At 40.1% G+C, this 22,500-nt stretch overlaps 1 protein-coding gene across 2 annotated transcripts in view; it reads left to right on the forward strand.

Moving 5' to 3' along the window:
- Positions 1 to 20,798, forward strand: part of glra4a (glycine receptor, alpha 4a) — a 146,433-nt gene extending 125,635 nt beyond the window's left edge. Inside the window, exons 8-10 of one of the 2 annotated variants that reach the window (XM_061891650.1) lie at positions 12,378 to 12,527; positions 16,005 to 16,118; positions 20,037 to 20,798. In XM_061891650.1, the coding sequence (XP_061747634.1) occupies positions 12,378 to 12,527; positions 16,005 to 16,118; positions 20,037 to 20,327 (555 nt within the window). In that variant the 3' untranslated portion in view covers positions 20,328 to 20,798. The remainder of the gene's footprint in view (positions 1 to 12,377; positions 12,528 to 16,004; positions 16,119 to 20,036) is intronic. The other variant, XM_061891651.1, reaches the window with a different exon arrangement.
- The last annotated feature ends 1,702 nt before the right edge of the window (positions 20,799 to 22,500 follow it).

Below are 22,500 nucleotides of genomic sequence, written 5' to 3' on the forward strand. Positions count from 1 at the left end.
ACAGGCCTTTTAAACTGGTGTCAGGTTCAAACACTGATGACATCTATTAATCAGACAAGCAAGGAACCAAGCAGAGACAGAGTTCAATTTAGCTCATGAGGAGAACGCATGGAGCTGAACACTTAGTCACAGTCTCGCCCTACGCTCTATGGTTCAGCTCTTTTTATTCAGAGTTCAATAGTCAACATCACAGAGGCCGGCTCTAAAAGGAGTGGTCACATACATTTTCAAAGCAAATGATCACCCCAAAATCCTATTCGGTATAGAACCGAATATGATTCATTAGTATCGCGGTACTACACTAATACCGGTATACCGTACAACCCCAGTGTATCCTAAACATTCCTGCAACTTCATTTCCCACACCTTGGCATGTTTAAGTATTTTTGTCACAATAATAATAGCCTTAAAAATAATTACTCAACCACTACTGCTTCTTGTCCTATTGGACTACTTGTTCTAGTTGGGAATCGGTGGTTGTGTTTTTTTCTGACATATTTATCCGAGAAGAGAATGAGGGCAGGGAGTAAACGGAGCAAAGTAGAGCCTATGCAACAGGCCTTTTAAACTGGTGTCAGGTTCAAACACTGATGACATCTATTAATCAGACAAGCAAGGAACCAAGCAGAGACAGAGTTCAATTTAGCTCATGAGGAGAACGCATGGAGCTGAACACTTAGTCACAGTCTCGCCCTACGCTCTATGGTTCAGCTCCCGCGTCCCTCTTTTTATTCAGAGTTCAATAGTCAACATCACAGAGGCCGGCTCTAAAAGGAGTGGTCACATACATTTTCAAAGCAAATGATCACCCCAAAATCCTATTCGGTATAGAACCGAATATGATTCATTAGTATCGCGGTACTGCACTAATACCGGTATACCGTACAACCCCAGTGTATCCTAAACATTCCTGCAACTTCATTTCTCACACCTTGGCATTTTTAAGTATTTTTGTCACAATAATAATAGCATTAAAAGAAATTACTCAACCACTACTGCTTCTTGTCCTATTGGACTACTTGCTCTAGTTGGGAATCGGTGGTCGTGTTTTCTCTGACATATTTATCCGAGAAGAGAATGAGGGCGGGGAGAAAATGGAGCAAAGTAGAGCCTATGCAACAGGAAACCCACTACTACCGACCACGCAGTCTGATAGTTTATATATCAATGATGAAATATTAACATTGCAACACATGCCAATACGGCCTTTTTAGTTTACTAAATTGCAATTTTAAAGTTCGCGCGGAAGTATCTTGATAAAACGTCGCGGTATGATGACGCGTGACGTCACACATTTTGTTCCCTCACCGTTCCCAGCTATAAGTCGTCTGTTTGCATCGCATAATTCCACAGTATTATGGACATCTGTGTTGCTGAATCTTTTGCAATTTGTTCAATGAATAATGGAGACGTCAAAGAAGAAAGCTGTAGGTGGGAAGTGGTGTATTGCGGCCGCTTTTAGCAACACAAACACAGCCGGTGTTTCATTGTTTACATTCCCGAAAGATGAGTCAAGCTTTACTAAGGAACAGAGATGTCAATCGAACACGGTTGGATTGGACCACACACACAAAGTACAGTGTATTATGCATCGATCATTTCGAAAGATCGTGTTTTTAAAAGGGTCAACTGTGAGAGACATAATGTGAAAAAACATCCAGGAATTCACATTGTAGGAATTTTAAAGAATTTATTTGTAAATTATGGTGGAAAATAAGTATTTGGTCAACCATTCAAAGCTCTCACTGATGGAAGGAGGTTTTGGCTCAAAATCTCATGATATATGGCCCCATTCATTCTTTCCTTAACACGGATCAATCGGCCTGGCCCCTTAGCAGAAAAACAGCCCCAAAGCATGATGTTTCCACCCCCATGATTCACAGTAGGTTTGGTGTTCTTGGGATGCAACTCAGTATTCTTCTTCCTCCAAACACGACAAGTTGAGTTTATACCAAAAAGTTCTATTTTGGTTTCATCTGACCACATGACATTCTCCCATGTGCTCTCTGGCAAACTTCAGACGGGCCTGGACACGCACTGGCTTCAGCAGGGGGGACACGTCTGGCACTGCAGGATTTGATTCCCTGTCGGCGTAGTGTGTTACTGATGGTAACCTTTGTTACTTTGATCCCAGCTCTCTGCAGGTCATTCACCAGGTCCCTCCGTGTGGTTCTGGGATTTTTGCTCACCGTTCTCCTGATCATTTTGACCCCACAGGATGAGATCTTGCGGGGAGCCCCACATCGAGGGAGATTATCAGTTGTCTAGTATGTCTTTTATTTTCTGATAATTGCTCCCACAGTTGATTTTTTCACACCAAGCTGCTTGCCTATTGTAGATTCACTCTTCCCAGTCTGGTGCAGGTCTACAATTCTTTTCCTGGTGTTCTTTGACAGCTCTTTGGTCTTGGCCATAGTGGAGTTTGGAGCCTGACTGTTTGAGGCTGTGAACAGGTGTCTTTTATACAGATAACAAGTTCAAACAAGTGCCATTAATACAGGTAACGAGTGGAGGACAGAAGAGCTTCTTAAAGAAGAAGTTACAGGTCTGTGAGAGCCAGAGATCTTCCTTGTTTGAAGTGACCAAATACTTATTTTCCACCACAATTCTTTAAAATTCCTACAATGTAAATTCCTGGATTTTTTTACACAGTAGAATTGTACCTATGATGAAAATTTAAGACCTCTGTCATCATTTTAAGTGGGAGAACTTGCACAATTGCTGGCTGACTAAATACTTTTTTGCCCCACTGTAAACCTGCATCCAAATTGTGATGTCGGGCCCCTGAGAACTTGGGCTCTTCATGATGTATGCTAACATTAGCGTACGTTACCTCACCAAAAAATGGCGCATTAGTTCCTTTCATCCCGGCTCATAAAAAGGCCAAACCGAAAGGCGGAAAATTTGATTTACTGCGGATCAGAAAGGGATTTACCGTCCTTGTCCTCCAAAAGACATTGGAAGGGGACACTCTGGAATGGGATGTCCCGGAACGAGCTTATTTGGGTGATGAAATAATGACGTGAAGCGGGTGTAGGACAAGGGTCGAGGACAAACAGTGAGGTGGTATCGTAAAAACAAAGTCAAGCTGTGAAATGACCAAAAAAAACAAAACTATTTCCCATGATTGGCCATTTTGGCTATGAGAGAGCAGCAGGTAGCCATAGCAACTGAATATCGCATGAATAAATTTTGATGACACTATTTCCCATGGTAACTACACCTAAGCACAGTTCACTGTGTGCCACAACATTAGGTACACACCGTGCCACGTCCTCATCGGGCTCACCGTGCAGCATAAATCATAACACTGATAAAAGTGTCACTGAGCAGCCTGGGAAGAGAAGGAATAACCAACAGTTCTTCCGTCATTATTTGAATTTTGTACCGAGCAGCCAGGACGGTCACGTACAGTTCTATGGTCTTCTTCTGCTTTGTTGTCACTGACAGACGTCCGTTAGAGCAGGGGTCTGACCTTGGGGCCAATGGCCTTCTCAAATATTAACACTGAATTAGTCATCTGACTTTTGATTTTATTCATAAAAATGATTTTGTCTAACCTACTTACAGTTTGTCACATGAATTGAAACCATGTGTTGATTAGAAATATTATTTATTTAACACATAAACCTTAGGCTTAGGTCAGGCCGAATTTTTTTTTATAAAGGTACTAACCAACTGATAAAAAAATAAATGTACATGCAATTATGTAGTGCTAAAATAAATCAACTAGATTAATAAGTAATACTATTTATGTTATGTAATAAAATCAAAGTGAAAATTAAAACAAATTTAGTCATAATTTTAGCGCTTAAGATATTTTTCTCCGACTTTAGCTCCAGACTGTTTGTCACGTGAAATGAAACAATGTGTTAATTTGAAAATATTATTTACTTAACACATAAACCTGAGGCTTAGGTCAGGCCGATTAAAAAAAAAAAAAAAGGTACTAACCAACTAATAAAAAAATAAATGTACATGCAATCATGTAGTGCTAAAATAAATAAACTAGATTAATAAGTAATATTTGTGTTATGTAATAACATGAAGGTGCAAATTAAAACAAATTTTGTCATAATTTTTGCGCTTAAGAAATGTTTCTACGACTTTAGCTCCACACTGTTTTGTGTCACATGAAATGAAACCATGTGTTAATTAGAAAGATTATTATTTATTTAACACATAAACCTTAGGCTTAGGTCAGGCTGATAAAAAAAAAAAAAATGAATAAAAAAGTACTAACCAACTAATAAAAAAATAAATGTACATGCAATCATGTAGTGCTAAAATAAATCAACTAGATTAATAAGTAATATTTGTGTTATGTAATAAAATCAAAGCGCAAATTAAAACAAATTTAGTCATAATTTTTGCGCTTAAGAACTGTTTCTATGACTTTAGCTCCAGACTGTTTTGTGTCACATGAAATGAAACCATGTGTTAATTAGAAAGATTATTATTTATTTAACACATAAACCTTAGGCTTAGGTCAGGCTGATTAAAAAAAAAATTTAAAAAATTAAAACGTACCAACCAACTAATAAAAAAATAAAAGTACATGCAATCATGTCGTGCTGAAATAAATAAACTAGATTAATAAGTAATATTTGTGTTATGTAATAAAATCAAAGCGCAAATTAAAACAAATTTAGTCATAATTTTTGCGCTTAAGAAATGTTTCTACGACTTTAGCTCCAGACTGTTTTGTGTCACATGAAATGAAATCATGTGTTAATTAGAAAGATTATTATTTATTTAACACATAAACCTTAGGCTTAGGTCAGGCTGATTGAAAAGAAAATTAAAAAAATAAAAACGTACCAACCAACTAATAAAAAAATAAATGTACATGCAATCATGTAGTGCTAAAATAAATAAACTAGATTAATAAGTAATATTTGTGTTATGTAATAAAATCAAAGCGCAAATTAAAACAAATTTAGTCATAATTTTTGTGCTTAAGAAATGTTTCTACGACTTTAGCTCCAGACTGTTTTGTGTCAGATGAGATGAAACCATGTGTTAATTAGAAAGATTATTATTTATTTAACACATAAACTTTAGGCTTAGGTCAGGCTGATTTTAAAAATAAAATAAAAAAAAGGTACATGCAATTATGTAGTGCTAAAATAAATAAATTACATTAATAAGAAATACTACTTATGTTATGTAATAAAATCAAAGTGAAAATTAAAACAAATTTAGTCATAATTTTAGCGCTTAAGATATTTTTCTCCGACTTTAGCTCCAGACTGTTTGTTACATGAAATGAAACCATGTGTTAATTAGAAATATTATTATTTATTTATTTAATAAACCTTAGGCCTAGGTCAGGCTGATATAAAAAAAAAAAAAAAAGGTACTAACCAACTGATAAAAAAAATAAATGTAAATGCAATTATGTAGTGATAAAATAAATAAACTAGATTAATAAGTAATACTATTCATGTTATGTAATTAAATCAAAGTGCAAATTAAAACAAATTTAGTCCTAATTTTTGCGCTTAAGACATTTTTCTGCGACTTTAGTTCCAGACTGTTTGTCACATGAAATTAAACGGTGTTGATTCAAAAGATTATTATTTATTTAACACATAAACCTTAGGCTTAGGTCAGGCTGATTTAAAAAAAAAAAAAAAAAAAGTACTAGCTAACTAATAAAAAATAAATGTACATACAATTATGTAGTGCTAAAATAAATAAACTAGATTAATAAGTAATAATATGTATGTTATGTAATAAAATCAAAGCGCAAATTAAAACAAATTTAGTCATAATTTTTGCGCTTAAGAGATGTTTCTACGACTTTAGCTCCAGACTGTTTTGTGTCACATGAAATGAAACCATGTGTTAATTAGAAAGATTATTATTTATTTAACACATAAACTTTAGGCTTAGGTCAGGCTGATTTAAAAAAAAAAGTTACTAACCAACTGATAAAAAATAAATGTGCATGCAATTATGTAGTGCTAAAATAAATAAACTAGATTAATAAGTAATATTTGTGTTATGTAATAAAATCAAAGTGCAAATTAAAACACATTTACTTATATTTTTTGCGCTTAAGAAATGTTTCTGCAACTTTAGCTACAGAAGGTTTGCGACATGAAATGAAACCATGTGTTAATTAGAAATATTATTATTTATTCAACACATAAACCTTAGGCTTAGGTCCGGCTGATTTTTTTTAAAAAGGTACTAACCAACTGATAAAAAAAAAGAAATGTATATGCAATTATGTAGTGCTAGAATAAATAAACTAGATAATAAGTAATACTATTTGTTATTTAATAAAATCAAAGTGAAAATTAAAACAAATTTAGTCATAATTTTAGCGCTCAAGAAATTTTTCTGCCACTTTAGCTCGAGACTGTTTGTCACATGAAATTAAACCATGTGTTAATTTGAAGATTATTATTTATTCAACACATAAACCTGAGGCTTAGGTAAGGCTGATTAAAAAGAAAAAAAAAAGGTACTAACCAACTGATCAAAAATAAATGTACATGCAATTATATACAAACCCTGTTTCCATATGAGTTGTGAAATTAGATGCAAATATAAACAGAATACAATGATTTGCAAATCCTCTTCAACCCATATTCAGTTGAATGCGCTACAAAGACAAGATATTTGATGTTCAAACTCATAAACTTAATTTTTTTTTTGCAAATAATTACCTTAGAATTTCATGGCTGCAACACGTGCCAAAGTAGTTGGGAAAGGGCATGTTCACCACTGTGTTACATCACCTTTTCTTTTAACAACACTCAATAAACGTTTGGGAACTGAGGAAACTAATTGTTGAAGCTTTGAAAGTGGAATTCTTTCCCATTCTTGTTTTATGTAGAGCTTCAGTCGTTCAACAGTCCGGGGTCTCCGCTGTCGTATTTTACGCTTCATAATGCGCCACACATTTTCCATGGGAGACAGGTCTGGACTGCAGCCGCGCCAGGAAAGTACCTGCACTCTTTTTTTACGAAGCCACACTGTTGTAACACGTGCTGAATGTGGTTTGGCATTGTGTGGCTGAAATAAGCAGGGGCGTCAATGAAAAAGACAGCGCTTGTTCCCTTTTCTTGTTCATCTTCTTCTTTGTCAGCTTGTTCCCTTTTCTTCTTCATCTTCTTCTTCGTCAGCTTGTTCCCTTTTTTTCCTTCATCTTCTTCTTCGTCAGCTTGTTCCCTTTTTCCTCTTCCTGTTCATCTTCTTCTTGTTCCCTTTTCTTCTTCCTCTTCTTGTTCCCTTTTCTTCTTCTTGTCCCCTTTTCTTCTTCCTCTTCTTGTTCCCTTTTCTTCTTCCTCTTCTTCTTGTTCCCTTTTCTTCTTCCTCTTCTTCTTGTTCCCTTTTCTTTTTCCTCTTCTTCTTCTTCATGTTCCCTTTTCTTCTTCCTCTTCTTCTTCTTCATGTTCCCTTTTCTTCTTCCTCTTCTTCTTCTTCATGTTCCCTTTTCTTCTTCCTCTTCTTCTTCTTTTTCCCTTTTCTTCTTCCTCTTCTTCTTCTTGTTCCCTTTTCTTCTTCCTCTTCTTCTTGTTCCCTTTTCTTCTTCCTCTTCTTCTTCTTCTTGTTCCCTTCTCTTCTTCCTCTTCTTCTTGTTCCCTTTCCTTCTTCTTCTTCTTCTTGTTCCCTTCTCTTCTTCCTCTTCTTCTTGTTCCCTTCTCTTCTTCCTATTCTTCTTGTTCCCTTCTCTTCTTCCTTTTCTTCCCTTCTCTTCTTCCCTTCTCTTCTTCTTCTATTTCTTATTGTTACATTCTCTTCTTCTTCTACTTCTTATTGTTACATTCTCTTCTTCTTCTACTTCTACTTCTTCCTGTTCCATTTTCTTCTTCTTCTACTTCTTTCTGTTCCCTTTTCTTCTTCTTCTCCTTCCCTTTTCTTCTTGTTGTTCTCTTTTCTTCTTCTTCTTCTTGTTCCTTTCTCTTCTTCTTCTTCTTCTTCTTTTTTCTTGTTCCCTTTACAGAATTCCCCCAAACCTCCAACACAATATGTTAAATATGGAAAATTAAAATAATAATATAACATATGCAGACTTGTCTTATTCAGCATATGTCTTACTTTATAAAGAGTGGCAATGCCATCCATCCCATCCATTTTCTACCACTTGTTCCATTCGGGGTCGCGGGGTGTGCTGGAGCCTATCTCAGCTGCATTCCTGCGGAAGGCGGGGTACACCCTGGACAAGTCGCCAGCTCATCACAGGACCAACACAGATAGACAACATTCAGACTCACATTCACACACTGGGGACAATGTTACTGTTGCCAATCAACCTATCCCCAGGTGCATGTTTTTAGTGGTGGGAGGAAGCCGGAGTACCCAGAGGTAACATGCACACAGAAAGATCCCGAGCCTGGGATTGAACCCAGGACTACTCAGGACCTTACTATTGTGAGACACATGCACTAACCCCTGTTACACCGTGCTGCCCAGGAGTAGCAATGGATTTGGATATTTTCCCTTTATATCTTCAATATGCAGTTTCCAACATGATTTATGATCAATAATTATTCGCAGGACCTTAGTTTTATATACTCTATCAATTTCATTTTAATTTTGTTTCACAATTTGTCCTTGCACCACTAAACACCATAAATATTGTTTTCTTATCATATAATGATAACTTATTAATATCAAACCATTTTTTTTTAGAGAGAATCAACTCAACCTCTATTATACTCAAGTAAATCAATGTATCACCCAGCCCGAGTTCCACCCCGAACCCCCCAGTTTAGTTTTTGTACTAACAATCAGCAAACTGACATTCGATTGGCTGAATTCTTAACTCGTCATGTGCTCAGAAGGCGTTGCTGATGCATCATGACAGCTCCTCTTGGATGGGCGGGATGGTTCAGGTTGTCCCCGAGTCTTAACCGTGACCTGTCTTGTGGCTGTGTGACAAGTGCCCACCACCCCACTGACTCACTCCCCACTCATGGGTTTAGCCACACGCCACCGGGTGACCCGGAAACACGGGCGATCCGCCCACCTCTTTGGTCACCTTGTTGACGTGTGTGTGTGTGTGTGTGTGTGTGTGTGTGTGTGTGTTCTGACAATGCTGACTTAAAGGCCTACTGAAACCCACTACTACCGACCACGCAGTCTGATAGTTTATATATCAATGATGAAATATTAACATTGCAACACATGCCAATACACATGCCAGTTTACTAAATTGCAATTCTAAATTTTGCGCGGAAGTATCATGCTAAAACGTTGCGGTATTTTGACGCGTGCGCGTGACGTCACGCATTGTAGAGGACATTTTGTTCCAGCACCATTCCCAGCTATAAGTAGTCTGTTTTCATCGCATAATTCCACAGTATTATGGACATCTGTGTTGCGGAATCCCTTTGCAATTTGTTCAATGAATAATGGAGACGTCAAAGAAGAAAGCTGTAGGTGGGAAGCGGAGTATTGCAGCCGCCTTTAGCAACGCAAACACAGCCGGTGTTTAATTGTTTACATTCCTGAAAGATGACAGTCAAACTTTACAATGGAACAGATATGTCAAGCAGACACGGTTGGATTGGACCACACACACAAAGTACAGTGTATTATGCAGCGATCATTTCGAAAGATCGTGTTTCGAAGAGGGTCCCTTGCGAAGGGCAGAGATGGGCATCGCCACCACCCGTCGACTGGTGCTGAAGAAATGTGCGGGGCCGACCTTCAGCTTGTACACGTACGACCATATAATCTCACTAAAAAACTAGTAACACAATAAGCAGATAAGGGATTTTCCAGAATTATCCTAGTAAATGTGTCTAATAATATCTATGTATGTTCTTGAATCGCTCCCACTGCCCTCGTCTTTTTTTTTCTAGTCCTTCATTCTCACTTTCCTCATCCACAAATCTTTCATCTTCGCTCAAATTAAAGGGGAAATCCTCGCTTTTTCGGTCTGAATCGCTCTCGCTGCTAGTGGCCATGATTGTAAACAATGTGAGGATTTGAGGAGCTCCACAACCCGTGATGTCACGGGCACATCGTCTGCTACTTCCGGTACACGCAAGGCTTTTTTATTAGCGACCAAAAGTTGCGAACTTTATCGTCGATGTTCTCTACTAAATCCTTTTAGCAAAAATATGGCAATATCGCGAAATGATCAAGTATGACACATAGAATGGACCTGCTATCCCCGTTTAAAAAAGAAAATCTCATTTCAGTAGGCCTTTAATGGGGACATGGCTCCGTTTACACAGTCACCTTTGGGGGACCTCTGACGGTATGGGGACACAAAAAAAAAAGGTGTCCTAAAGGGAAACCTTTTAAAATGATAGTCAGATCCATTCTAAAGATGCCTAAGTGATTTGTTTAAGCTTAAGTCCATAAAACAGCAGTAGAACAGTTTTGTCTGTTCTTTATGTTCAATGTTATTAAAGATAAAAAGTACAAATAAAAGTTTAAATGAGTTTATATTTTATTTCTGTGATTTAAGGTAAGATAAGATAATCCTTTATTGATCCCACAACAAGGAGATTTGGGTTACTTTGTTTACGTGTTTCAAATATTGGTAAAAGAGAACATTGGTTTTCTTGAAAAGTGAAACATTTGTTATCCGGGCATTAATAGTACTGTGATTCTGTATTCCATCCTTAGGTTCAAACACTGATGACATCTATTAAACAAGACAAGAAGCAAGGAATTAAACAGAGACAGAATTAAATTTGGCTCAATAGATTAGAAAAGTCTGGACTCTACTCTTTGTACAGTCCCCACCACGCTCTGACTAAAGATTGTACGCATACTCTTTTATTTGGACTTTCCCTGATTACATGGCAACAGCTGTTTCTAAAGGGACAGGGGTCGTAAACAGCCGCTGCCCTTGGTTACAAAACAGTTCAAAGAAGAGGTGCCTGGAGCTTGGGCTGGTCCTTCCTTCTCTCCGCTTTGTTTACGTGTTTCAAATATTGGTAAAAGAGAAAATGTATGTTCTTGAAAAGTGAAACATTTGTTATCCTGGCATTAATAGGACTGTGATTCTGTATTCCATCCTTAAGTTCAAACACTGATGACATCTATTAAACAAGACAAGAAGCAAGGAATTAAACAGAGACATAATTAAATTTGGCTCAATTAAGGAGAAACGTCTGGACTGTACTCTTTGTACAATCCCACCACGCTCTGACTAAAGATTGTACGCATACTCTTTTATTTGGACTTTCCCTGATTACATGACAACAGCTGTTTCTAAAGGGACGGGGGTCGTAAACAGCAGCTGCCCTTGGTTACAAAACAGTTCAAAGAAGAGGTGCCTGGAGCTTGGGCTGGTCCTTCCTTCTCTCCGCTTTGTTTACGTGTTTCAAATATTGGTAAAATGTATGTTCTTGAAAAGTGAAACATTTGTTATCCTGGCATTAATAGGACTGTGATTCTGTATTCCATCCTTAGGTTCAAACACTGATGACATCTATTAAACAAGATAAGAAGCAAGGAATTAAACAGAGACAGAATTAAATTTGGCTCAATTGAGAAGAAACGTCTGGACTGTACTCTTTGTATAGTCCCACCACGCTCTGACAAAAGATTGTACGCCTCCTCTTTTATTTGGACGTTCCCTGATTACATGGCAACAGCTGTTTCTAAAGGGCTCGGGGGTCGTAAACAGCCGCTGCCCTTGGTTACAAAACAGTTCAAAGAAGAGGTGCCTGGAGCTCGGGCAGGTCCTGCCTTCTCTCCGCTTTGTTTACGTGTTTCAAATATTGGTAAAAGAGAAAATGTATGTTCTTGAAAAGTGAAACATTTGTTATCCTGGCATTAATAGTACTGTGATTCTGTATTTCATCCTTAGTTAAATCAAATATTGTTTTCTGAAAACAAAATCTGGTTTAGTGTTTTTCATACAGCATGATTATAAAACATCATTACCTTAAAGTATGATTCACATTCAGAATTTTCCATCCTTCCATATATGGTAATTGGAATTGCAGACAACTTAATTATTGCTAAATAGCAGTTTTCAGTCATGTCACAGAAAATGTAGGATTTGCTTTAACATTTTAGTGGTGAAAGTTCCTATAAGACGACAACTGTAGTGCTGTATTCTTAGGATCATTTCATATTTAATTTGAACTATTTTTTTTTTTTTTAAATGGTCCTCAGTAATCACGTACACGTGTGTGAATTATGCAAAATGACTTAAATTTGGTCCCCATGAACCATATTAAGTCTTTTTCCCCAGGGTCCCCAGTAAGAATGATCAGCACATTACTTCATCAATCCAGAGATTTAAAGATGTGTATGAGCTAACTGGGCAGTGGACATTTTACCAAAAACATTTTATGCCTCCACAACCTGTAGAAAGGGTGGTCCCCACAAGGAATGATCAAAAACTTGGTCCCCATTCCAAATGATAACCAGTGTGTGTGTGTTACCAGGTGTCCTACGTGAAGGCCATTGATATCTGGATGGCGGTGTGCCTTCTCTTCGTGTTCGCCGCCCTGCTGGAGTACGCCGCCGTCAACTTTGTGTCCAGGCAGCACAAGGAGTTCATCAGGCTGAGGAAAAAGCGGCGACAGCAAAGAATGGTGAGTGTGAATCAAGCAGCCTTTAAAAAAAAAAAAAAAAACACACACACTGTCAGGTTCAAACACTGATGACATCTATTAAACAAGACAAGAAGCAAGGAATTAAACAGAGACAGAATTAAATTTGGCTCAATTGAGGAGAAACGTCTGGACTGTACTCTTCGTACAGTCCCACCACGCTCTGACGAAAGATTGTACGCCTCCTGTTAGGAACTGGTCAAGGGGGGACCCCGGGATGCCGAGACTGGAGGCAAGTTCGAATAACAAAAGGGGATATATTTAATCAGTCTACAAAGTGCAACGAAAAGTGATGGGGCAGAAAATGCACACCATGAAAACTAAATGAAGCCGGTTCCTCAGTGGTTGGCAGTGGAAAAGCCGGGACGCACTAGTGCGCAGGGAAAAAGTCTTTCCTGCCTCATGGAGGCTAAAAAACTAAATATAACAAGGTTAGGAAATACAAGAATAAGGAAAGTCAACGTACCGGTCTGACGGGGCGAAGCTGGTACATGCACGTAGGAGGTGCAGGATCAAAAATTAACCGACAAGGACCAGTTGTGGGTGACGAGCTTATATACTCCTCGGTCGAAAATGGTTGCAGGTGTGTCTAGTGTCCGCCCCTCGCTGGAGGCTAACGAGCTGAGGAAACAAATCACACCTCCTTTTTTATTTGGACTTTCCCTGAGTACTTGGCAAGAGCTGTTTCTAAAGGGACGGGGGTCGCCTTTGGTTACCAAAACAGTTCAAAGAAAAGGTCTGTTCAAAGATATTGACGTAAACAGTTCAAAGAAAAGGTCGGTTCAAAGATATTGACGTAAACAGTTCAAAGAAAAGGTTGTAAAACAGTTCAAATAAGAGTTGCCTGGAGCTTGGGCAGGTCCTGCTTTCTCTCCGCTTTGTAGACCTCGGGTCAAGACAAACTCTTTCTGTGGATTACAATACAAAGAAACAGACACCTTCATGTTGCTTCCCATCCTACACAGTGGAGTTTTACAAGCCGCCTTCTTGGTAGGGTCAAAGACAGCTTTTGTCGTTGAAACACAAAGTTTGATACAATTATTCTAACACAAAGTGTGGAATGTAAAAAAACAACACACTCCTTGTCAGGCGACCGGGGATTCCACCTACCGTTAGTGCGGGGCGGCAGTATATCCAGGAAGTGACAACATCAATACGCTACAGATGGTTGTCATACCTCTTTGTTGCCATGGCGATCCCGTCCCTCCGATGTTACAATCCGCACAACCGGCCGGATCACCCCGCAAAACAGGCCGATGCATAAACAAACGCGAGGATGCCCAGTGGGTTACACAGTAGTAGTCTGCGACGCACGAAAATACTCTGCGGCCTTCTTTTCCATCACCCTGCCCGCAACTAAGTCCAGTGAACAGGTGCGGGTGTGCTAAATCAAGGCTGCCACTGCTGCACAATAATCATCCCAACAGTCCCTCGCCACCTGTAACCTCATCGCTGGGCGGTCTTGCTTTATCGATGCTTTTCCTCCTATTGTTATTTTATCATTATTTATTTTTTTACTGCTGTTCTAACGGCCGTATGTCTCCCCGGAGCCTGCTCGCGACCAACAAACGTTAAGAATAAAAATCCATCATCAGGAACACTTCAGAAAACCACTGTCAGTAATTACAGTTGGATCGCTACATCTGTAAGTGCAAGTTAAAACTCCACTGTGCAAAGCCAAAGTAATTTATCAACAACACCCAGAAACGCCGCCGGCTATGCTGGGCCCGAGCTCATATAGGATGGACTGATGCAAAGAGTAAAAGTGTTGTGTGGTCTGACGAGTCCACATTTTAAATTGTTTTTGAAAACTGTGGACCTTGTGTCTTTTGAACCAAAGAGGAAAATAACCATCCGGACTGTTCTAGGCGCCAAGTTCAAAAGCTAGCATCTGTGATGGTATGGAGGTGTACTAGTGCCCAATTTACACATCTGTGAAGGCACCATTAATATATACTATGTATATTATTATATATGGGGCGGCATAGCTCAGTTGGTAGAGTGGCCGTGCCAGCAACTAACTTGAGGGTTCAAGGTTCAATCCCCACTTCCGCCATCCTAGTCCGTGCCGTTGTGTCCTTGGGCAAGACACGTTACCCAGCTGCTCCCAGTGCCACCCACACTGCTTGATATGTAACTTAGACATTGGCTTTCACTATGTAAAAGCGCTTTGAGTCACTGGAGAAGAGCGCTATATAAATATAATTCATTTCATTCCTTGTTGTTATTTTAAATGAAATGACGGCCACAAAACATTTGAAAATCCTTTTCTTTGACATTGAATGACAAAGGAGGAGTTGCCTCACAATAATCCCAACTGTCCGTCTCACTTTCCCCCGATGGAGGAACTGAATCAAAAAGCGATAGTGTGTAAAGGATATCACTACATGGGCTCAGAAACACTTCAAAAACACACTGTCAGTAACTACAGTTGGTCGCTTCATCTGTAAGTGCAAGTTAAAACTCCACTATACAAAGCCAAAGTAATTTATCAACAACACCCGGAAATGCCGCCGGCTTCTCTGGGCCCAAGCTCATCTAGGATGGACTGATGCAAAGAGTAAAAGTGTTCTGTGGTCTGATGAGTCCACATTTTAAATTTTTTCTTGAAAACTTCGGACCTTGTATCTTTTGAACCAAAGAGGAAAATAACCATCCGGACTGTTCTAGGCGCCAAGTTCAAAGGCCAGCATCTGTGAAGGTATGGAGGTGTACTAGTGCCCAACTTACACATCTGTGAAGGCACCATTAATATATACTATGTATATTATTATATATGGGGCGGCATAGCTCAGTTGGTAGAGTGGCCGTGCCAGCAACTAACTTGAGGGTTCCAGGTTCGATCCCCACTTCCGCCATCCTAGTCCCTGCCGTTGTGTCCTTGGGCAAGACACTTTACGCAGCTGCTCCCAGTGCCAGCCCACACTGCTTGAAATGGAACTTAGACATTGGCTTTCATTATGTAAAAGCGCTTTGAGTCACTAGAGAAAAGCGCTATATAAATATTATTCATTTCATTCCGTGTTGTTATTTTAAAATGAAATGACGCCCACAAAACATTTGAAAATCCTTTTCTTTGACATTGAATGACAAGGGAGGAGTTGCCTCACAATAATCCCAACTGTCCGTCTCACTTTTCCCTGATGGAGGAACTGCATCACAAAGCGATAGTGTGTAAAGGATATCACCACATGGGCTCAGAAACACTTCAGAAACACACTGTCAGTAACTACAGTTGGTCGATTCATTTGTAAGTGAAAGTTAAAACTCCACCGTGCAAAGCCAAAGTAATTTATCAACAACACCCAGAAACGCCTCCGGCTTCGCTGGGCCCGAGCTCATATAGGATGGACTGATGCAAAGTGTAAAAGTGTTCTGTGGTCTGACGAGTCCACATTTAAATTGTTTTTGAAAACTCGCAATAATCCCAACTGTCTGTCTCACTTTTCCCCGATGGAGGAACTGGCCTGTCTGAACGGGAGCGTGGAGTCCATGCGGAATGTGAACAGTGACATTCCCGCTAGCGACACCACCTGCACCAATGTGACGCACCACTGCAGCGCCTGTATCAGGGTAAAAACCAAGTCTCACCCCCCCAGTGGAACCTTTTGACCCTAATGAGTGTTCAAGCCCCACTTACTCACCCTGCTGAAAGGCCCTGCAGTCCTCCTTTATGTCCTAACCTGACTAATCTATGTCTCTGCACCCTTTTCCCACTCTGTTGTCTGGGTCTAGGAATTATTTGACGCACAAAACGGCTCGCAGCTACACTGCAGCTAAGCGCACACTACCACAAAAACTAGACATACCTGAGAAGTGTCCTTAAAGGCCTACTGAAACCCACTACTACCGACCACGCAGTCTGATAGTTTTTACATCAATGATGAAATATTAACATTGTAACACATGCCAATACGGCCGGTTTAATTTACTAAATTGCAATTCTAAATTTCACACGAAGTATCCTGTTGAAAACGTCTCAGATTGTGGCGGACATTTTTTTCCAGCCCGATTCCAGCTATAAGTCGCCTGCTTTAATCGCATAATTACACAGTATTCTGGACATCTGTGTTGCGGAATATTTTGCAATTTGTTCAATTAATAATGGAGACGTCAAAGAAGAACGATGTAGGTGGGAAGCGGTGTATTGCGGCTGCCTTTAGCAACACGAACACAGCCGGTGTTTCCTTCTTTACATTTCCAAAGGTGAAGCTTTACTATGGAACAGAGCGGTCAAGCGATCATGGATCCCGACCACATGTCAACCGGCAGGTTTCGGTGAGAAAGTAGTGGTAATAAGTCGGCTCTTACCGTAGATATGAGCGGAGCTTGCATCGTTCCTCGTGCACCTGTCAAAGAGGTAACTGCGTGGCTTCCCTCATTGGCGGTCACCACACCCGTGGTCACACTCCTCCAACTGTCAGGTAGGACAGTATAATCTCACTAAAACAATAGTAACACAATAAGCAGATAAGGGATTTTCCAGAATTATCCTAGTAAATGTGTCTAATAACATCTGAATCGCTCCCACTGCCCTGTCTTTTTTTTTTTCTAGTCCTTCACTCTCACTTTTCTCATCCACGAATCTTTCATCCACGCTCACATTAATGGGGTAATCATCGCTTTCTCGGTTCGAATCGCTCTCGCTGCTGGTGGCCATGTTATTGACCTTTTTAATGCTCCAATTATTATATAATCTGAAATATCCCGCTTTAAAAAATTATTGGGTGAAAATTTGAAAATATTGCATATTCTGTGATTTTTTCATAAAAAACAGTTTTTTTTTGTATCAAAAAGAGCATACAACTTAAATCTTTAAAATCATTGTATTGACAGATAGACCTAATGTTGATCCAGAGATTTAAAACGTGAATAATAATAAAAAAATAATACTGAATAATGATACATTTTTTATATTTTTTTGACCAAAACCCTTTGAAGTACCTGGGATCAAGCCTGAGTGGAGGCCGAAATGTATATTTTTTTTACATACAGTGGGGCAAAAAATTATTTAGTCAGCCACCGATTGTGCAAGTTCTCCCCCATTTTAAATGATGACAGAGGTCTGTAATTTTCATCATAGGTACACTTCAACTGTGAGAGACAGAATGGAATGTGAAAAAATAATCCAGGAATTCACATTTTAGGAATTTTAAAGAATTTATTTGTAAATTATGGTGGGAAATAAGTATTTGGTCAACCATTCAAAGGTTTTGGCTCAAAATCTCACGATACATGGCCCCATTCAATCTTTCCTTAACACGGATCAATCGTCCTGTCCCCTTAGCAGAAAAACAGCCCCAAAGCATGATGTTTCCACCCCCATGCTTCACAGTAGGTATGGTGTTCTTGGGATGCAACTCAGTATTCTTCTTCCTCCAAACACGACGAGTTGAGTTTATACCAAAATGGATACATGGATGATACAGCAGAGGACTGGGAGAATGTCAAGTGGTCAGATGAAACCAAAATAGAACTTTTTGGTATAAACTCAACTCGTCGTGTTTGGAGGAAGAAGAATACTGAGTTGCATCCCAAGAACACCACAACTACTGTGAAGCATGGGGGTGGAAACATCATGCTTTGGGGCTGTTTTTCTGCTAAGGGGACAGGACAATTGATCCGTGTTAAGGAAAGAATAAATGGGGCCATGTATCGTGAGATTTTGAGCCAAAACCTCCTTCCATCAGGGAGAGCTGATTTTACCATGAATTGATTAACGTGGACCTCGACTGAGGTGGCAACTTGTCCAGGGTGTACCCTGCCTTCCGCCCGATTGTAGCTGAGATAGGCGCCAGCGCCCCCCGTGACCCCGAAAGGGAATAAGCGATAGAAAATGGATGGATGGATGGACCCCAACTTAAACAAGTTGAAAAACTTATTCGGGTGTTACCATTTAGTGGTCAATTGTAAGGAATATTGTACTGTGCAATCTACTAATAAAAGTATCAATCAATCAATCAATCAAAATCTTTGAATGGTTGACCAAATACCTATTTTCCACCATAATTTACAAATAAATTCTTTAAAATTCCTACAATGTGAATTCCTGGATTTTTTTTCCACATTCTGTCTCTCACAGTTGAAGTGTACCTATGATGAAAATGACAGACCTCTGTCATCATTTTAAGTGGGAGAACTTGCACAATCGGTGGCTGACTAAATACTTTTTTGCCCCACTGTATGTGAAAACTGGAAATACACATTTAAATTGATGCAAATAAATACATCTAAAAAAATATATATAAAATAAATTAATGATAACGCAATGCAGTTTTTGTGGTGAATGTAAAGATACACACTTTATAAGTAAAGTTGCTGTGGTATGGTATGGTAATATTAACACATAAATATGATATCCATCCATCCATTTCCTACCGCTTCTCCCTTAAGGGTGTTAAAGCCTACACTGCAAAAAGTCAGTGTTTATAAACAAGAAAAAAAAATTACAAAAGTTATTGGCATTTTTATGGCTTCACGGTGGCAGAGGGGTTAGTGCGTCTGCCTCACAATACGAAGTTCCTGCAGTCCTGGGTTCAAATCCAGGCTCGGGATCTTTCTGTGTGGAGTTTGCATGTTCTCCCCGTGACTGCGTGGGTTCCCTCTGGGTACTCCGGCTTCCTCCCACTTCCAAAGACATGCACCTGGGGATAGGTTGATTGGCAACACTAAATTGGCCCTAGTGTGTGAATGTGAGTGTGAATGTTGTCTGTCTATCTGTGTTGGCCCTGCGATGAGGTGGCGACTTGTCCAGGGTATACCCCGCCTTCCGCCCGATTGTAGCTGAGATAGGCGCCAGCGCCCCCCGCGACCCCGAAAGGGAATAAGCGGTAGAAAATGGATGGATGGATGGATTGGCATTTTTACTTGAACTAAGCAAAATTATCTGCCAATAGAACAAGACAATTTGGCTTGTCAAGACTTTCCAAAACAAAATTAGCTAACCTCAATGAAACCAAAAATACTTCAAAATAAGTTGAAGTGTACCTATGATGAAAATTACAGACCTCTGTCATCATTTTAAGTGGGAGAACTTGCACAATCGGTGGCTGACTAAATAATTTTTTGCCCCACTGTATGTAAAAAAAATATACATTTCGGCCTCCACTCAGGCTTGATCCCAGGGACTTCAAAGGGTTTTGGTCTGTAAATATTGAGACAAACCTGCGATATATCGAGTATATCGATATATCGGCAACAATAAACTGGTGGCAATAAAACAACCCTGGCTTTGACTTCTTTTAAGTCTTCATGGAGTTTGGCTCTCCACCGGGTGTTGATGTCCAAACACATCCAGGATGACTCATCCAGATTACAGAACGCAGTCCAAACCGAGAAATAGGTCAAATTTGGGGGATGATTGCGCATGCAATTAGTGAGTCGTGTACTGCAGCGTCTAAACGGCTGCGGAGCCTGAAGTCCCAGAAGAGAAGCGATGAAAAAAAACCACGATGTGATCCCTGGTGACATCCCGTCTTCTTGACTCCACAGGAAGAGGAGCTGGTGAGGGAGAGTCGCGGCTTCTACTTCCGAGGTTACGGACTGGGCCACTGCCTGCAGTCCAAGGACGGCAACGCCGTGGAGGGCGCCACCGTCTTCGGACCCCCGCCCCCCGTGACGGCGTACGACGGCGAGCAGGTCCACAAGCGCTTCGTGGACCGGGCCAAGCGCATCGACACCATCTCCAGGGCCGTCTTCCCGCTCAGCTTCCTCTTCTTCAACGTCTTCTACTGGCTCACCTACAAAGTGCTGCGGCACGAGGACGTCCACGCTAATTTGTAAACGCCCCCGCTTTTTGGACTTGGCCAGGTTTGCCTCCCGGGCGGCGAGGGGGACACGAGTTCCTCTCTCCGGACGCTCGGGTTCTCAAGCAAAAAAAATAAATAAAAATAAGGAAAACCCGTTAAAAGTTGAGCTGAGGGGATTGAAGGGATGGCGTTGTTGCCGTTGGCGAGCGCCCCCGCCTCCAGCTGGAATCCTGGATACAAAAGTCTGGATCCTTGAGAGTCTTGGGCGAGTGAGGACTTCAGGGTGGAGCCTGCCGGGATGGGACTTGGATTTGGACACGCTTCACCTCTGAATGTTTGGGACAATTCTCACAACTTTGGGGTTTTTCTACACTTTTGTGTAGAAAAATGGTCTTTGATATTTCTTTACAAATATTCACTAAGTGGTGACTTTAGCTACTTCTGAGATGATATACATGCAGAGTGTAAATGATATCATAATAAAGCCGTTCATTCAACCGAACAATTCATTTTTTTATTGCCAGGAAACTAGACAGTTTGACTCCTTTTAAAACAGATCAGGTTTCATTTCATTCTTTGAATGCACTTAAAGGCCTACTGAAACCCACTACTACCGACCACACAGTCTGATAGTTTATATATCAATGATGAAATATTAACATTGCAACACATGCCAATACGGCCTTTTTAGTTTACTAAATTGCAAATTTAAATTTCCCACGAGGTATCCTGTTGAAAATGTCACGGAATAATGGCGCTTGTGACGTTATTGGTTGGAGCGGACATTTTATCCCAGCACCACTCACGGCTGAAATCGCATAATTACACAGTATTTTGGACATCTGTGTTGCTGAATCTTTTGCAATTTGTTCAATGAATAATGGAGACGTCAAAGAAAAATGCTGTTGGTGGATTGCAACTGCCTTTAACAACCAAAACACGGCCGCTGTTTCTTTGTTTGTTGTGGAGCTTCAATATGGAACAGAGCGGTCAAGCGAACATGTTTCTCTGCCACATGTCAACCAATTGTGATATTAAGTCGGCTCTTACCGGAGACTTGAGCGGAGTTTGCGTCCTCTTGCAGCAGCTGTGTGACTTTCTTGGCTCTTCCTCCATATGGCTTCCCTCAGAGACACTGGCGGTCACCGCAGCCCTCCGACTTTCAGGTATGACTTTATAATCTCACTAAAACACAAGTAACACAATAAGCAGATAAGGGATTTTCCAGAATTAGCCTAGTAATTGTGTCTAATAACATCTGAATCGGTCCCACTGCCCTCATCTTTTTTTTTTCTAGTCCTTCACTCTAACTTTCCTCATCCACGAATATTTCATCCTCGCTCCAATTAATGGAAAAATCGTCGCTTTCTCGGTCCGAATCGCTCTCGCTGCTGGTGGCCATGATTGTAAACAATGTTCAGATGTGAGGAGCCCTACAACCCGTGACATCACGCGCACATCGTCTGCTACTTCCGGTACAGGCAAGGCTTTTTTATTAGCGACCAAAAGTTGCAAACTTTATCGTCGATGTTCTCTACTCAATCCTTTCAGCAAAAATAAGGCAATCTCACGAAATGATCAAGTATGACACATAGAATGGACCTGCTATCCCCGTTTAAATAAGAAAATCTCATTTCAGTAGGCCTTTAAGAGTACTTTTGCCTCAGAGCGGTGTTTCAGGGCCCCCTAGAGCAACGGTTCTCAACCTTTTTTCAGTGATGTACCCCCTGTGAACTTTTTTTTAATTCAAGTACCCCCTAATCAAAGCAAAGCATTATTGGTTGAAAAAAAGAGATAAAGAAGTAAAACACAGCACTTGTCACGAGGGTGGCGCATAGTGATGAGCGTTTTGTCACCCCAAGATGCAAATGGACGAGGTAAGAGCTTCATTGAATATACAAAAATAAAAAAACACTGGTACAAAAACAGGCAAAAGAAAGCGCGTGCCTATGCACGGGAAGCTAAGCTAAAACTTAGCACGGAACAAGACATAGAAAGACACCTCGTGAAAGTTGCTTACCGCAAACAAAGGATCAAGGATGAACTGAGGTAGAAGGCAGGCTTAAATACTGGCAGTAATCAAGAATAACAGGTGCGCATCAACAGCGAGTAGCAGGTGGAACTAATATGAAACCATGGTAACCAGATAAATCAGGAAGAGCAAAACTCGGAACTGGAAGAGTCCAAAAATGATCAAAAAACACAAA

This window comes from Nerophis ophidion, linkage group LG29 (genome assembly GCF_033978795.1).
Source record: "Nerophis ophidion isolate RoL-2023_Sa linkage group LG29, RoL_Noph_v1.0, whole genome shotgun sequence".
NCBI lineage: Eukaryota > Metazoa > Chordata > Actinopteri > Syngnathiformes > Syngnathidae > Nerophis > Nerophis ophidion.